Source organism: Hippocampus zosterae, chromosome 2, assembly GCF_025434085.1.
Source record: "Hippocampus zosterae strain Florida chromosome 2, ASM2543408v3, whole genome shotgun sequence".
Taxonomy (NCBI): domain Eukaryota; kingdom Metazoa; phylum Chordata; class Actinopteri; order Syngnathiformes; family Syngnathidae; genus Hippocampus; species Hippocampus zosterae.
The window spans coordinates 37,235,453-37,254,385 of record NC_067452.1 but is presented as its reverse complement, the minus strand read 5'-3'; the positions used below and the strand labels follow the sequence as shown (position 1 = coordinate 37,254,385).

The 18,933-nt window shown below is 44.4% G+C and overlaps 1 protein-coding gene across 4 annotated transcripts in view; it reads right to left on the bottom strand.

The window, feature by feature from the left end:
* The window catches only part of kazna (kazrin, periplakin interacting protein a), a 135,382-nt gene that overhangs the window by 105,569 nt on the left and 10,880 nt on the right, over positions 1 to 18,933 (bottom strand). For all 4 annotated transcript variants that reach the window (XM_052059186.1, XM_052059187.1, XM_052059188.1 and 1 more), the window contains exon 2: positions 5,947 to 6,104. In XM_052059186.1, coding sequence (XP_051915146.1) covers positions 5,947 to 6,104 — 158 coding nt within the window. The remainder of the gene's footprint in view (positions 1 to 5,946; positions 6,105 to 18,933) is intronic.

Genomic DNA, 18,933 nt, shown 5'->3' with positions numbered 1-18,933 from the left:
AAAGCAATTGGATCTACACAAAAACAAACAAAGAGATGTCATCGGTGCATTACAGAAGTCGGCTGGTGTCAGGGGCATGGTGGGGAGGGCAGACATTGACGAAGGCGATGCATAATGCATGGACAGAAAGCGCGTACAGGAGGGCCAGCTGAGGTCCCATTCAGAGAGGGACAGATTGACCCTGCGAAACCCATCACACGCTCAATCGTCAGCATCACCCCCCCCCCCCCCCTCGTCCCGCCACCGGTGCTCTTGAGACTGCAAGCAGGATGCACTCTTCCATGACCCTGGCACATTTGGCACATACATGTGGAAGTGAGGCAGATGTGTTGCAATATTAATAGGACACTTCCAGGATAGGTGTGTGATAATGCACATTTATGAGTACGGCCCGATATATAATGTGATGGGGATGATCATTAACTGAGGACGGAGTTTCACAGACGGCTTTCAACCGTCCCTCATTATTGTCAGAAACAATGTTATCAGGCTTTATAACGGCATTTTGGGGGGGGGAAGTGTTTGTCCTTTCAGATTTGATTGGCAGGAGCTGGTGGGATAGCCTGCACAATGGTGTTCTATTGTTTCAGAACAACAAAACAATAGAAACAAAGTGCCGCAGGGAATAAGCTATGGCCAGCGGGGGTTAGGAAAAAAGATGGCCACGCGGAATCTCCGTGTACAAACACACAGATAATTAGTCTGCTTGTTTGCTTTTTGAACAGGTGCACAAAAAGAAATCCAGAGTGCAAAAGCCGGTGTGGGATTGTTGCTCAAGTGCGGTTCTTCAAGTGAAGCTACTATGTTGGCCAGAATGCTGATGTTATTGCTTGACATAAGATTACATTATCTGCAACAAAACAAAGTTTAAGGAACAGTGACTCGCTAAACGAGCTTCATGAAACCAGTGAATTTAAGTCCCTTGGGGTCTGAACGGTTTTTTTTCCATCTCAAGGGAAAATAGAGGGAGATGATTCACCCGGTAGATTTATGTATTATCATCTGAAATTGATTTTTTTTTTTTTTTGTAAGTAAAGGGATTTATTTGAGTGCTGTGGACAATTCCGATAAATGAAACTCAAATGTAAAAGTCGTATTGATGTGGAGGTGTGGTTCTATCCGCCAAGCCCATTCCTGTGAAGCATGACATATTCATATTAATCTGCGTTTTATCGATGAAAACATCCCCTGGCATCACAAAATGATGTCGGTGGCAGCAGGGAGAATTAACCTGAACATTAGTATCATCCATAAAAATAAATGGATGAGCTCAATCGATGCTCTGGAGGGAAACCGATTTGGGTAATAATACTGCATACTGTCAAAAGCCGCATTGAAGACAATGACAGCTTTCTTTCCAGTGGTGCCCTTGAGATACGAATGACATAATTTAAGAGTTGTTTTAATTTATGCTCTCATTTGGATGAATTTTTTTTTTTTTGCTTTGACTTTCAAAGCTAATGTTTCATATTTTCCAGCGCTGTATGGTGGCAGTCAACTCATCTCAACTCCATTTACAAGATTAGCACTTTACCAAATACTGAATAATAATTCAAACAAGATGCTTCAAGCTGTTTAATGCCTCAACCGGATGAAGTTGACTGTTGAACTAAACATAAAACAAAAAGAATCACACCTCGGGTATTTAAAACAACCACAGCTTAGCTTAGCCTTTTTTTTCCTGCTAGCTTAATGCTAACAGAAAGTATCTACTGCATGTTGGGGTGTTTTAACTCTTTAAAATGGAAGTCAAGTCAAAGATTTTTGTATCAAATATCTTCTGTGTGCCCTCGCAAGTCTAAATATTCATTCATTCATCTTCCGAACCGCTTGATCCTCACTAGGGTCGCAGGGGGTGCTGGAGCCTATCCCATCTGTCTCCGGGCAGTAGGCCGGGGACACCCTGAATCGGTTGCCAGCCAATCGCAGGGCACACAGAAACGAACAACCATTCGCACTCACACTCACACCTAGGGACAATTTAGAGTGTTCAATCAGCCTGCCATGCATATTTTTGGAATGTGGGAGGAAACCGGAGCACCCGGAGAAAACCCACGCAGGCCGCACCCGGAGAAAACCCACGCAGGCCTGGGGAGAACATGCAAACTCCACACAGGGAGGCCGGAGCTGGAATCGAACCCGGTACCTCTGCACTGTGAAGCCGACGTGCTAACCACTGGACTACCGGGCCGCCCCAGTCTAAACATGATATTCTGATTAATATTCTCTTGGATAAGAATTAAGCAGATTAATTCAAGTGTTTTTCAAGATCTGCCCTTTGTTGTCAACTAGAATTGACATCAAAGTGGCTTCCGGCAATTCCTGAACAATCAGAATCAGAATAACCTTTATTGGCCAAGTATGTAGAACACACAAGGAATTTGTCTCCGGTAGTCTCGGCGACGCAAGTATCATCGTAAACAAGGACATGACAAATAAGTATGGCCGCTTTGACATCACAAATAAACTCATATCTCAAGGCACCACAATTTGACATGTGAATGATGACATTACTCTCACATCTTGGAGCTGCTCATCAGTTCTTCCATCTTGTCTAAACCTCCCATTCACCCTGAAGGGAAAAAAAAGGCCTAAACTTGACTGTGCCTGTCGTGTTTTTGTGCGAATGCACAGTGCATACTTTGCGGCTCCAAAAGTGAGGGACTTGTCAGTAGCTATTCACTGATGAATACATCAGCATGGGGGGGTCATATGGAGTCACACACATCTTATTTATCAGCGTCTCCTCGGACAAAAGTCACCCTCACTGACTTGTTTAGATGCATCCACATCCTCCTGTGCCCCAAACGCCTTCCCTACCTCCTCGTTTTCAACCACGCATGACTGACAGCTCCACTAATGTAGTCAGAGGTGGTTCCAGCATGAGGAAGGAGAGAGCGAGATAAGGTCAGTAGCAAAGGCTCACAGGCTCAGCAGCAAATTTCCTCCAAGATTGACTGCACAGTACACCAAAAAAAATGAGGCCCGAGGAGAGGCAATGTGAAGTTTGCTGTCGATGGATTAAGGAAAAAAAAATTGTGGGGGTTCATTAATGTTCTCCCCGGGCCTGCGTGGGTTTTCTCCGGGTGCTCCGGTTTCCTCCCACACTCCAAAAATATGCATGGCAGGCTGATTGGACGCTCTAAATTGTCCCTAGGTGTGAGTGTGAGTGCGAATGGTTGTTCGTCTATGTGTGCCCTGCGATTGGCTGGCAACCGATTCGGGGTGTCCCCCGCCTACTGCCCGAAGACAGCTGGAATAGGCTCCAGCACCCCCCGCGACCCTAGTGAGGATCAAGCGGTACGGAAGATGAATGAATGAATTAAAAATGCGGCACACTTACAACTCTCAATATCTTGATGTTTGTGTTTTAAAGAGGGGGCGGCCTGGTGGTCCAGTGGTTAGAGCGTCGACCTCACAGTGCAGAGGTCATGGGTTCGATCCCGGCCTTCCTGTGTGGAGTTTGCATGGGCCTGCGTGGGTTTTCTCCGGGTACTCCGGTTTCCTCCCACGCATGTTAAGGGTATCCCCCGCCTACTGCCCGAAGTCAGCTGGAATAGGCTCCAGCACCCCCCGCGACCCTAGTGAGGATCAAGCGGTACGGAAGATGAATGAATGAATTAAAAATGCGGCACACTTACAACTCTCAATATCTTGATGTTTGTGTTTTAAAGAGGAGGCGGCCTGGTGGTCCAGTGGTTAGAGCGTCGACCTCACAGTGCAGAGGTCATGGGTTCGATCCCGGCCTTCCTGTGTGGAGTTTGCATGGGCCTGCGTGGGTTTTCTCCGGGTACTCCGGTTTCCTCCCACGCATGTTAAGGGTATCCCCCGCCTACTGCCCGAAGTCAGCTGGAATAGGCACCAGCACCCCCCGCGACCCATGTTAGGATAAAGCGGTTCAGAAAATGGATGGATGGATGTCTACAAGGCTGATGAGTCATTAAATGAGTAAATCCTCTTCATGTATCTGCAGAGTTGAGCCAATTTCACTCATGGCCAACAGCCAATCATAATTAACTCATTTAGTTTGAACCGAAAAATTGACATTTGTTTTGCTGAATGTCCATGGCAAGCGGGTGTAACAAGACCATCTGGGAATTTGCTCGGTGTCACCCATTGATTTTGAGGCGACATTCTAAGAAGATGGCGGCGTTAGATGAGACTCCTTCGATTATCAGAAGCCCCGCTGTAAATGTTGCCCAACCGGGGATCATCACATTTGCACTAAATACCACGCGGTACAACCGTTTCCTCCCCCAAACTGGTAAATTGCATGAAAAGTAACATTGCGCGCCATGCGCCGTGCATGCACAATGACAGATGTTGGATTAGGGTGTGTAACAACTCATCAAGCTCATTTGAATAATTTTGAATAAACAGCTCATTCACACTCTTGACATTGCCCTCTTCGACAGCGGCCTCTAATTGGAGCTCCCAGACTCTCATCTCATGCTCCTCATCATCCTTTTCCCGCAAATGATCAAAACGAGTGAAAGCGTCAGAGAAAACAGTGAGACAATGGATATATGGGATGAAAAAAAATCTCCACTTTGTCCTTCGTATTAACGGAGGATGCCGCGCGGGCAACGCAAAAACATCCATTCCCTCCAAATGATCTCAAGAGCCTTTACAATATCTCTATATATATATATATTGAGCGTCGTCCCGCACGCCTACTTCACCTACCTACTTCACCGCGCCGCTGCGCGCCGCCACTGCGCCGCCACTGCGCCGCTCAGGCAGTGGCTCACTACGATCGCGCGGGCATCTTAGCGAAAAAATGTTGTCTACCCACAAGCATTGCAATGAAATTGTTAGTTATTTAGTAGAGCTAAACATCTCTTTATTTTCGCGATAAGCAATGAAGATGAACAAAAAGTTGAACCAAGCAACAACACTTTTGTGGGCCGAAGGCCCACCTTACCAGCCTTCCGCAGGAACTAGTTGATGAGCCGCCCGGAGGGCGGCGAACCAGCTAGTTATGTATAATTAGGAAATAAAATGTTCAAAGGTACAATAAAATTATTGCAATTTTTTTTGTCTAGAAACATGTCCTGTCCATTGAGCTGATTTAATATTTAATACAATAATCTAAAAAAAACATATTTAAACTATCTGTGGGAAAATAGCATTTGTTGCCTGTCCCTGCTTCCAAAATGGAGACTTTACCACGAAATGTGATCATTTAAATGTTGAGATGTTTTTTTTTTTAACATATTTGTACAATTCCTCATCCCAGCTACGTGTGCAGTGTAGTCTCTTATTTTTATTTATCAGCAAAATGTGTTTAAATTTACCCTTTAGTCATGTCGCTGAGTTAACACATGATTTACCCCTTCGTAAATATTGGCTATTCCCACAAGTCACTTGTTATTGTGATATTTCAACTATGACTTGGGACAGGGAATAAAATCATGGCACAATCCTGTTTCCTAAATGTATTTATTTATTTTTAATAGCATTTCTTTATTTTTAAAAATCATATTGTGGTTCAGGGCGGCCCGGTAGTCCAGTGGTTAGCGCGTCGGCTTCACAGTGCAGAGGTACCGGGTTCGATTCCAGCTCCGGCCTCCCTGTGTGGAGTTTGCATGTTTTCCCCGGGCCTGCGTGGGTTTTCTCCGGGTGCTCCGGTTTCCTCCCACATTCCAAAAATATGCATGGCAGGCTGATTGAACACTCTAAATTGGCCCTAGGTGTGAGTGTGAGCGTGGATGGTTGTTCGTCTTTGTGTGCCCTGTGATTGGCTGGCAACCGATTCAGGGTGTCCCCCGCCTACTGCCCGAAGACAGCTGGGATAGGCTCCAGCACCCCCCCGCGACCCTCGGAAGATGAATGAATGAATATTGTGGTTCAATCATTGAAATGAAAAAGATGAAAAAACATGAATGCCAATTTCATTTTCCGTAGCGGGTCGATGCTGCTCCTCAAGAGAGCAAAACTGCATACCTGAGCATCCACGAGGAGGTGCCTCATCAAGGTCATTGACTTCTGCAGCGTCTCCTTCTCGGGGGGACAATATACGTTATCATCCTGCTCAAGTGACTTGGGTCCCGTCACGATGAAACTTGCGATCTGATCGTTCAAGCTGTTCAGGGACTGCACCGCTAGAAAGAGACCGAGACACAAGTTAAAAAACAAAAGAAAACAAACAAAAAAATTAAAAACAGTAAATGGAGACAGGACATTCTGGACATTTTTTAATTCTTATTTTTATTCTTCCAAATTTTATGGGAAGCCCTTTTCTGCTCTAGCATGAAGGTGCCCCTTGTACACAAATATGGCCACGGAGGCACGCTTTGCTACTCCATAGAGTGGTTGTCTGCCAACCCAGAGGTTGGTGAGGTTCAATCCTTGAGCAAGATACTGAACCCCCAGTTGCGCCTAATGCTGCATCATCAGTAGGAAAATGATGAAACAGTGTAAAGCATTTGCCATTTGCCGTGTTCTTACTGGCCAGGAACAACATAGCAGATGGAAGAACAAGGTTTCCTCTTGTCACCAACTCCCTTGGCTATCAACACCGTCTCTCATCCAGTATGTTCCTGAGAGCCATCCTGTTTTTGTTTCTAAGTTTTTGCACCGATGTGTCCTTTCGAGTTTCCTTCCTAGCTTGCCTCCCACAGTGAAAAGTAACCTGCTCCACTGCATTTCCTCCTTCCAGCACACACTTCCTCAGCCCTCTTCCACTTACCATTAAGCCCTCTTTAGTCTCTGAGAGGTCACCGAAAATATTCCAGAGGTCACCTACGCAGTGGCGTGGGACAAAAGTAATTTCCATAACTATGCAGGGCCCCCCCCCCACCCTCCCGATCACTTTCATTTTATAAACCGCTTTTTCAACCCCTAATGCCTCATTATCCATGTTTCCAGCGTTGAAACCTTCAGATTCACAAAATCATCACATATAAGACATTGCAAGCGTGTCGAGTCTTCAGCTGGAAGGGCAACTGTTAAATCACTTCTAAATAAAAAAATACAACTCGCTAAATCTGCACAGAGTGGGATGCAATTTGGAGTGGGATTCGAGCGGGGTCTGCAACTGTAAAGCTTTTTCCACTCCGCACAAAATCCCACGCTTAAAAAAATAAATAAACAAACAAAAAATAAGCAAGACAGCGTGGATGTATGTGTTACATAACCAGCATTCTTCCATCGTTGTTGACATTTCCAAGCAAACAAGCTTTGGCAGCAGAGATAAGAAGGGAATGAGGGGGCTGGAGAGAGGGCTGCGTCCCCTCGAGGTGAGAGTGGAGCAGACATCAATGTGTGAGTGGGCTGCTTGTCATGCCAGTGAGCACCAAAACACTGAGTGAGGAGTCTTGTCTTACTTATTGAATGGCGGGTTAAAAGGTAAAAAGTTCCACAAATACAAAACAGGAGGATACGTCGGTTCCTTATACTTACTGCCCTCTAGTGGGCTTATAATGCACACACAGCCCATTTTGATGGGAGAATGCATGTACCGGTAGTTAGTTTACCACTCATCTTCAACATATGTGTGATAAAAGCTAGCATAAACTTTCTCTGAAATTGAACTGAAGGCTAAAATACTTACAAGAAGTTCGGGATATTGTGGCAGCAGCTGAAATTTTACGATGAACATAAAATGCACTAGAAAATGAACTTCAATTGACCATCTCGACACTTTTGGGCTGGTGATCACCTGTACACTGCACGTCTGTAGTCGTACTCATATAAATGCTGCGATACCACGACACCGTTACCAGCCTGCCATTCAACATTCTACCCTCGCTGCGCTTGCAGTTTGCAGCTAGCCAGAAAAAAAACAAACAGTTCCTCATAAAGAGTCAGTGTGTGCTGTTTAGAAGCTCTTGCTGGGAGTTTATTGTAAAGCCAACTCAAAATAAATAAGATTACAAATTGCATCTTGAACAAAAAACAAATCTCCGGTTTACAAAAATCCATTAGCCACATGACAAATTCTGAAAGGCCGTGGAAAGGCTGAGGGGGAAAAAAGCATTGACTATGCGGTATAAAATGTCAAATGAACATTGGAACACAAATGGTGCAGCAACATACAGAAAGATGATCAGAGAAAGAGAGAGAGAGAAGTGTTTTACATCCCGAGAGTCAAATTGGATACAACACTCACAGGCATATAGATAATTACCAGGCTTCTGAAAAGCTTGCTGATAAGCCGATCATTTGTATTGGCTGTGTAGAAGGAGGGGAAACATCTAAAACATGCAAGACACTGGCCCTCATCAAAATATTTCCTTGAGAAAGTATGAAAATGTTGAAAAAAATATTTCAGAATGTTGTGTCTGCCTTTAGTTGAGAGAGTTTACGTTCATTGTCACACCCCTTTGCTGCCTGCTGCCTTCTCCTTTTTTGAATTGTCAAAATGCCTTGCATGTCCTCCTATTGAACAGACGATGCAGAGAAAAATGAAGAGAAGCCGCAGGGGCGCACTGCCTCTTGGGCCTTTAGCTTCACAAGGGAAGACAGTGGCTGCCAGGGGAAATAAAGATCACTACAGATAAATAATGCTGGGAAGGAATGCCCCCCTGTAAGCCTAATGGGATACGATGCAGTGCCCTCTGATGGAGTCTCGGAAAAAAGGAGGCTCATTTCATGGCAAATTGTACATAGCAAAGACACAAATCCATAGGGAAAAAGGATTTACATAGAAAGTGATAAGACAAAAGTCTAGTCATGTCAATAACTGCATTTGCTGTTCTTCGCTGGACAGTATCAAGGTAGTGTTCATATCCGCGCTTTGATTAGTTCCCTAAATAAATGTCATCGGGCCACTCTTTGAGATTGTTTGTCTTTTTCCACAGTCTATTCGAGGTTGGAAGAGTCACAATGGGAACATATGAAAGGTGACAGTTTGATTTGTCAAGAAATTGTTTCGTTTTAAAGAAAAAAAGAGAAAACAAAGTGATAAAGGAACAATTTCAAATCCTGAATGCGGCGAGACGATCATAAGCATTTGGAAGTGCGATGCAACACTGCCCCCTCTTGGCCAGATAGTGCTTAACAGCTTGTTGCTAATTTTGAACCACGGCACTCCCATTCCATTTAATCAAACCGTAAAAATAAATGCACATCAATCACGTCATTTGGGTAAGGACCATTGCCAGTCTTTAACCTCGTAAATGATGGGACGCTCCAAATACAAGTCTGCCAGTCATACCTGTTAACTTTGAGGAGCGCCAACCTGTATAAACTACCAAAAAAATCCTTATAAAGAGAAATAAAATCCTTATAACATACCAAAGCATTTTATATGTCAAAATAACGTCAGAAAAAAACCACGAAATTTTCAATTTTATTTATTGCAGATCTCCATAATACAATGTCTGGTTAACGTCTAATCATCATTCTACTTAGTGGCATTACTGTGTTCAGAGTTGTATTCCTGCGTTACTTTTTTCACCAACTCCAAATGCTGACCCATCGGCTCGAAGTTACAGCATCCATTCACATTTACTTTAGAAATGAAAGCATTCGAGTAGACTATCACCATTCTGGGCAAAAGCAAACGGAACTACCTGTTGGGGGGCGGGGGGATTTTCAGAATCCGTATGATTTGTGCGATACGGCCATATATGTAAGATTCACCACAAAATCCGTATGAACTATGGCTAAACCGTATGAGTTGACAGGTATGGCCAGTAGACGTGAAAACAAGAATGTCTTGCTTTAATCCAGAGTCATTCGTCTCATGAGGGACTATTCAGTGACCCGCTAGAGAAAATGCAACGTATTTTGCAATCTTACCACCTGATGAATGCTCAGATGAAGTCTTTGGGGAGTTCTAAGCGTCAACATGCAGTATTCATGAACATACTGAACGTCACGCATTGCGATAAAAGTGTTGAAAAGGATCCTTGTGATAAATGAAAACATGGGGTCGCTTTTGAAGATTGTACTTTGAACGACATGCATGAGGTGCGGTGTTGCAGCCATTAATAACTTTCCTTTTCATCATAAGAAAGGCTACAAAGAACATTTCGTTCCATGAACTTCTAAATTCTTTTTTGACGTAGTTACCTTGTAATTTGAAACATTTTGGGGTCGCTTTGCACTTTTTTGTTATTTAAAAACGATGACATCACAAAATGGCACCGTAAGCCCCTTCTAGTAGGAAAATAGTCATTGGGGTCAAGGAAAGACTGTGGTGCCTTGATTTGAACCGAAATGCTAAACAATTCATTGTTCTGCTTGTGTGTGTGCGTGTGTGTGTGTGTGTGCGTGTGTGCGTGTGTGTGTGTGTGTGTGTGTGTGTGTGTTGTCCACCAGGGGGGAGTATAATACAGACATAAAAATTACACGCAGAAGAATTTCGAAACTATGCCACTCAGTCGGCCGCACAATGACTGGTCGTTTGTGCCAGAGAATAAACAAATTGTCCCTGTCAGTATTGTTATATTGTCTGTTTATGTGTGCTGCTGCATCATTTGTCTTCAATCATCCTTTGCTGTAAGGCAGGCATGTCCAAAGTCCGGCCCGCGGACCAAATCCGGCCCGCGGTCGAATTTCATCCGGCCCTCGGCCCCTGTCATAAAATCAGTGCCGTCTGGCCCGCAGGTTGAGCGCAATGGAACACGTGTTGCATTGACTGAGGTCTCGTAGACTGGTGAGTGATGTTTCATAGAGTACTGCTTCCCTCTAGTGGCTAAATGAGTAATAGCATTCACTAAATGAGTAATAGCATTTAGACACTAGAGGGCATCACTCACGAGTTAACAAGACACCACTGCGTGTTTATATTGACTGATATGTCATATTTCAAATGATCCTTGCAGTTGTGGATATGTGTATTGCTTGTTCATTTCCCTGTTGTTCGAGTCAAAGGTTTTGTGACTATTGAAAAGTCATGGTGATACATTTTATGTTTCAAATCAATCAATTTGCACTCAGGAGACTTCTGTTTAAGAAAAAGTCAAGTGAATAAGCAGTTGCGTGTGATATACCTGTTTCAAATGAACCAAAAGAAATTCTTAAGATTGTTGAAATTAAAATAAAAATGGAAATGTGAAACAGACTGGCTTACTAAAATTTGTTGAACAATATTGTTGTCCAATGTAAAGAATGTCAGCCAAGGTCGGCCCCCCCAACATTTTACCACATAAAATCTGGCCCCCTTGGCAAAAAGTTTGGACACCCCTGCTGTAAGGGTTCAAACTGCTGCAAGGTTTTTAGCAATGGGTTTTACTTAAGGATGTCCTGATCGCATTTTTTCCACCCGAATCTCAGTCACTTAATTTTGAGTATTTGCTGATACCAAGTCCGAGGCAATACATGAAGAAGAAAAAAAATGAAAAGCCCATCCAAATTGTCTGTCATTTATCTTTTCACGTGGCCATAATCCAGTGTAGCAGTGATTTAATCCTGTAGTGACGAAACTTTTTTTCCGACAGGGACCAGTTCTCTTGAGACTGGTTGAAGTCCCATGGAGAAAAGCGCGCCAAAAGCGTGGGCCATACTTATTTCCCCCTGGCTTAGTGCCTGTATGCTGGGGTTCACCCCGATGGTTGAGAGGGGAGTCTCCCTTTGCCTTCGAGTGCGGGGACGAGTCTCTGACTTTGACTTTGAGTTTGTTTATTGAACATAAAACATCTACAGTAATAATTTGACAGAAAATAAGGTAGATAAGGCCCGGTAGTCCAGTGGTTAGCACGTCGGCTTCACAGTGCAGAGGTACCGGGTTCGATTCCAGCTCCGGCCTCCCTGTGTGGAGTTTGCATGTTCTCCCCGGGCCTGCGTGGGTTTTCTCCGGGTGCTCCGGTTTCCTCCCACATTCCAAAAACAGGCGTGGCAGGCTGATTGAACACTCTAAATTGTCCCTCGGTGTGAGTGTGAGCGTGGATGGTTGTTTGTTTCTGTGTGCCCTGCGATTGGCTGGCAACCGATTCAAGGTGTCCCCCGCCTTCTGCCCGGAGACGGCTGGGATGGGCTCCAGCACCCCCCGCGACCCTAGTGAGGATCAAGCGGTACGGAAGATGAATGAATGAATGAATAAGGTAGATAAAAGAGTAAAAAGAAAGAAATCAGTCTTCATTCAACACAGTTATTATGTTCAAGGGAGTAGGAAGAAATAAAAAAACTTATCTAGTCCTACCCCGTTATGTGTTTATATCTACTAGATCATTTTTATATCAATCATAAAAGAAAAAAGTAAGAAGAAAGAAGTCTCCATTAAGGCTCGTACTTTACCCTTAACCGTGATATTTTTACAACTTTTGGTTTGTATCGGGATTATATACATCCACACCCTGGCACTCTTGTCCTAACTGTTGTTTGTGCTGATGGACCAAACAGCAGCTCTTGCGGTATTCTTCTAAAATAGGGCCCCTATCGTCAATGTCATGGTCTACAAATAGTCTGGATCTCAATCTGAAGTTGAAGAAAATGTTCAGTGACATGACTCTAACTTTTAAAGCTGATCTGGCAAACGCTACCAGAGAAAGTCGGAGCCAGATTGATGAAGACTGCCAATTTTTATAAAACAGCACAAATGGTCCAACAAAAGGGCGGCCCAGTGATCCAGTGGTATGCGCATCGACCTCACAGTACAGAGGTGCCGGGTTCGATTCCGGCTCCGGCACCTCCCTGTGTGGAGTTTGCATGTTCTCCCCATGCATGCGTGGGTTTTCTCCGGGTATTCCTGTCCCGAGGTGTGAGTGTGAGCGCGGATTGGTTGGTCGTCTGTGTGTGCCCTGCGATTGGCTGGCAACCGATTCAGGGTTTCCCCCGCCTACTGCCCGAAGACGGCTGGGATAGGCTCCAGCACCCCTCGCGACCCTAGTGAGGATCAAGCGGATCAGAAAATGGATGGATGGATGTCAGATGGATGTGATGAGCCATCGTTTTATCATAGCTCTTAAGTGGCCCAAAACTGAGCTAGGAATGACCTATGGGCTTCGTATGTTTGTCTGGTTTTCTAATATGTTAGATTTATTGGCACGCTGGACATGGAGGTTCAAGGAGGGACCCCAGGTTGACAACCATTAGATCAACGACAGATCAATCCCATCAACATGACCTCAGCTATAGGAAATTGAACTGCAACCAGGCTAAGGTAAATCACAAAAAGGAGTTTGGAATATTCACACAGCGATTATCTTATCCCGTTAAACGTAATAATAAATACAAAATGTCATTGTTAATTTCATTCATTGTCGATCAAGACAAGCAGCTTTTGTTCCGTACAACGTCTCCTATGAGCTATAAACTCTTATTAAACTTTCAAAACACAAGAGGGCGATTATTTGTTTTGCTTGCCAGATATATAAAACATAAGCTTATTTAGGCCAGCTCCTCATCAGTCTGAATGTTTTCATGCTTTCATTAGCTGCTCCGCGCTTGCTAATGCACTCGGCGTTAGCCAAGTACCGTTCATCCCCGGGTTCAGACAGAGTGCATAATCCAGTTACAGAGGAATCATTTCGCACCCACAGTCGCTTCGCGACAAGAAAAATCCAATCCTGTCTCGCCGTGGATGTGACGTTTTATCTTCTGGACTATTTGATCTTGGCTGGTGTATTTATTTTACTTGTTTGAACAAGCGAATTAAAAGTCAGCCATGACACCAGACACAAGCAAACGAGCCTTTGCCTCTCGACACTTGGCCCACTTCCAATCTGTCTTTCCAAAGACTTGTCATCTTGTACTTGAGTGATAAACCCGTGTTAAGGCTCGCTGTCAGACCACCAAGGATCAATGAATGTCCTCGAGACCCTAAAGATTTTTTTTCTCGACGGAGTCGTTAAATTTTGATCCATTTCTCTTTAACCCTCCCAAAAAAGACCATTGTCTGGAAAAAAAACAACCTAAAACCCAATGTTCTGTTGCTACCTGAACTTGAGATCAAGTAATCACGTGTACGATGAAATTTAGTGTGTCTGTCTTGTAATGTAGCTGGTCAGCTGGTCTTTTGGAATACATGTTCGAAAAAATAAAATCCAATGTTAAAGTCAAAATTGCAATTGTAATCTGTTGATGCCCCCGTAAATCAGGTCTTGTGCGGTACACTCGCTGCATTTCGTTATCACTGGACGACTTCAGATTACGACAGTATGGGGGTGGGGGGTGGGGGGGGGCTTCGACTTTTCGAGGGTGAATTTTTGCTCCTCAAAATGAAACTTAAGTACGAGTCCCAATTTATTAATTTTATATATATACAGTATATACCGTATATACAAGGGTGGTCCAGTGGTTAGTGCATCGACCTCAAAGTGCAGAGGTACCGGGTTCAATTCCAGCTCCGGCCTTCCTGTGTGGAATTTCCATGTTTTCTCCGGGTACTCTGATTTCCTCCACATTCCAAAAACATGCGTGGCCGGCTGATTGAACACTCTAAATTGTCCCTAGGTGTGAGTGTGAGCGCGCATGGTTGTTCGTCTCTGTGTGCCCTGCGATTGGCTGGCAACCGGTTCAGGGTGTCCCCCCGCTTACTGCCCGAAGACGGCTGGGATAGGCTCCAGCACCCCACGCGACCCTTGTGAGGATAAGAGAATCGGAAAATAGATGGCTGTATATATATCTATACAAAGCAAGATTATATTTCTTCTAAAATAGATTCATTTGTTATATCCTTTGAAATAAATGCAATTCCAGGTGAAAAGACATTTTTTGGGGGGGGGGGAACAAAAAAACAGGCCTGACTCGTGATGCAAATGAAGCAAACAAACAACCCGCTTAATGAAAACACAAGCTCCCTAATGGAGCTAGCTTGAGGCTAAAACTCATTAAACATTCCATTAAACTTTGGTGCCTGGAGTCTGTTTATGAGCCTCCCATGTTTGTCGGGTCACATGATGATGAGATGAAGTCGCCGCGCAAACATGAATCCGATTTTGTCGTCGCTGTGTCTTTTGTTGCAAGACATCAGATACGATTGTTATTATTCTATTTAATGCACTAAAATAGGGCAGAAGCTCAAGCTGCTATGTAATCCCTCAAACAATTGCGGATGTTGTTTCAAGTGCTGCACCGAAAAAAAATAAAAATAAAAAAATACGAGAATGAGGACAGAGAGACGACGCGAGCTGCTGTGCGAAGCTCAGCAGAGAACAGATCAAAAATCAAGAGGGACTCGTCAGCTGCTGGAGGGGCAGTTATGATGAGCCAGGCAGTGTTTACACACACACACACATAAACACACACACACACACACATTTTGAAGCAAATCACCTAGGAAGCCTCGTCCCATATACCGTCTGTTTTTGTTCAGCACGTTCTGGTGCTAATAGATGTGATTAGTCGCGTCTAATGAGCACTACGGAGGAGAGTTCTGATTCCTGTGCACTTCTTCTTAGTTACACAACCCCCTTGGGAGCTGCTACATTCAGCAAATGATGTGTGCTTTGACTAATTGGACATTGTTTTGCCCCAACACACACACACACACACACACACACATTTCTGCAGATAAAACTTATGTCACGATACGAATATGGACAAAAAAGTCACAAATAGATTTTGGGTGAAAAAGGTCACAAGAGATGTCCGAAAATGTGCTAAATATAGCTAACAAATTCGTTTTTGCAAACCAGCGTCACTCTCTTTAATTGTTGGCAGCCATGTTGTTAGTGGAAGCAATGCATATTCATTCATTCATCTTCCGAGCCGCTTGATCCTCACTACGGTTGCGGGGGGTGCTGGAGCCTATCCCAGCTGTCTTCGGGCAGTAGGCGGGGGACACCCTGAATCGGTTGCCGGCCAATCGCAGGGCACACAGAAACAAACAACCATTCGCACTCACACTCACACCTACGGACAATTTAGAGTGTTCAATCAGCCTGCCACGCATGTTTTTGGAATGTGGGAGGAAACCGGAGCACCCGGAGAAAACCCACGCAGGCCCGGGGAGAACCTGCAAACTCCACACAGGGAGGCCGGAGCTGGAATCGAACCCGGTACCTCTGCACTGTGAAGCCGACGTGCTAACCACTGGACTACCGGGCCGCCCAGCAATGCATATCAGCTTTTGTATTTCATGTAAATCAACTGATTTTTAATCCTGCTGAAATTCCTTTCTATGAAATTGTTTTTTTTTTTTTCTTCTTTGCTTTAAACCACAAACAAGTCAGGTCTGAATCAACAGCATGTCTGCTGGTTGCAGTCAAGTAGCACACTCAGTTTCGCCTCCATTACAACTTAATTCTTTGGAATTAAGTGATTACAATCCCCGTCTATAGCAGCTTCCCCAGGAGGCGGTGGCAGGGTTGTCTTTACACCTGACGAGACCAATTTCTTTCCCAGTCATCACCGCTGATGAGTGCTGAGGAAGCTGCAAGCTGCTGTCAGCACAACATCGCCCGAACCAAAAGGGGATTACATACAAAACAGCAGTCCACTGTCAAGGAGCTGGGGGGATGTTTGCTTTTCATCAAGGAGATGCAATAAAACGAAATCGCTCCTGGAGCTCCAGCCATCCGACTGCATTCCATTTGAATGGTGGCGAGCCACTCCATAAAAATCTATTAGTGTCAACCTCCCTTCTAATTCCCTGTGAAATTATTAAACAGGAATAACATGGAACTGAGGCGGCCCGGTAGTCCAGTGGTTAGCACGTCGGCTTCACGGTGCAGAGGTACAGGGTTCGATTCCAGCTCCGGCCTCCCTGTGTGGAGTTTGCATGTTCTCCCCGGGCCTGCGTGGGTTTTCTCCGGGTGCTCCGGTTTCCTCCCACATTCCAAAAACATGCATGGCAGGCTGATTGGACGCTCTAAATTGTCCCTAGGTGTGATTGTGAGCGTGGATGGTTGTTCGTCTCTGTGTGCCCTGCGATTGGCTGGCAACTGATCCAGGATGTCCCCCGCCTACTGCCCGAAGACGGCTGGAATAGGCTCCTGCACCCCCCGCGACCCTAGTGAGGATTAAGCGGTTCAGAAAATGGATGGATGGATGGATGGATGAACATGGAACTGATGATGAGAGCCACAGACTTAGAAATAAACTGATTCATTAACATACGTTTTATAAACAACCATCATCGCATTGCTTTATTGCTTTATTGTATATATGATAGTTGCTTCATGGACAGCACTTTGTATACAGTGATGGCTGTTTTAAAGTGCTCTATAAATACAGTTGAGTTGAGTTGCGGACCATTTTCAGTCGCCAGTTGCATGCATGTTATGCCGAAGGATTTTTTTTTTTTTTGTGGTTTGTTTTGTTGACATGAACTTTGCGGTATTAAAATCCCTTTTCCTGATACTTTTTTGAGGTATTTTTTCAAAATGCAACAGTGTTTGGTATCGCATTTTCATGCACCCTGTAACCTGATCACGTGATAAGCTGTCCACAGTTGCAACCGCTGTCCCAGAAAAGATGAATGCAATATCCCACATTCCAAAAACATGCATGGCAGGCTGATTGAACACACAAAACATGCAAACTCCACACAGGAAACCCAAAGCTGGAATCGAATCCAGTACCTCTGCACTGTGAGGGCGACACGATAACCACTCGAGCACCAGGCCGACCTGATTAAAAAATATGAACCAACATTGACAGAACAACACTTGCGGCTTGAGGTTGTTCATGAATTTTCTTACGCAGAAAACAACTTAACTCCATATTAGCGTGCATCTTTTCTTGGCGTGCTCGAGTTGAACAATGCTGGCATCTTTGGCGTCGTTAAATGTCACACTGACTGCCGGGATGATTGGATGAGACAGCGTTTTGGGCTCAACCCTGTCCAGCAGCTCGATTCTCGCTGCCCTGTGTGATCCTAATGCAACAGCTCGACACCGCCTGATGAAACGCCGGTGAAAGGTGCGATTTGAAATGCCCGCAAGCAGGAAAGGCACAAAAATGAAAGAGGAAGCTGTTATTGTGTCCCATACCCTGCACCTTTGGAATAATTAACGACATCTATTTCATATTTTGTGGAATGTGTAGAATTGATTAAATTGCTTTAATCAATTACCTTTTATTTTTGTGTCTTATGCATAACATACTCAAGCACACGACGTCGGTGTGTCGTCGCCTTCAGTTGTTTTTCCTGCGTAGCAACCCACCGAGTCAACAGGCTGTAAAATTTGAGTCACCCATCGATGTCACCACAGCGAAAAACTCAAATCTGCTCATTTCGTAGGCCTTTTGCCTTCCAAAAGCCATTGCACGCAACGACAGACTTTGTCGACCTTAAACCATGTCCCTGACTCATTCTGAGCTGTGTTATGCGGAAAACAGTGGAGACATTTGGATTTTGAAGGCTTGGGGCCAACAGAGAAACAGAAATAAAAATGGAGTGTAAGGCTTGGTTGCAACCTGCAAAGGTCTTGTGAAATCAGTCTCAACTACAGTTTGCTGTCGTCGGGCATAACGACAGCTCAGGGAAATCGAGCTTCACTCTAGAAAATCCTACAGGCGGCATTATTCCACTCGGCACAATACCGACATGAAAACTGGAGTCAGCCAGTCGTTAATGCTTTATTTGACTTGATGGGATGCTACTTGTTTTTGTTGTTTTCTTTCTTTGGAGGATTTTCTGTCACTGCAAGTGCTGATAAGAGAAAAGAATATAGCTTTAGTTTGAGTTCTTAGACTCCAGCTTCAATTTGTCGGTCATTACTTCTTATCAGAGTTACCCTTTTACCCAAAATGTGCTCGGTTTTTGAGGTTAACTTCTATTTCGTCTTGATACATTCTGCATATATTGGCCTTCATTCCGAAGACGTTTTGAGTGCAATTTTAATGCAGATGATTTTTCTCCCCTTTCACGACGTGACAAACGGGTATTGACTAGACTTTCTCCATTGTAGAATTAAAGCATGTCATGCTTATTAAATCGAGAGCAGCGGTATTACTGCCACAGGGCTTCTGTGAGTCCTCATTCCATTTTCAACACGCTGCTTTTGAGACAAGAAGACCGGATAGCTATTCCCATATCGTCTGAGTGGAAATATTCACGGGAATGAACAACTGTGTGACCAGCTGTGCTCTGGATGC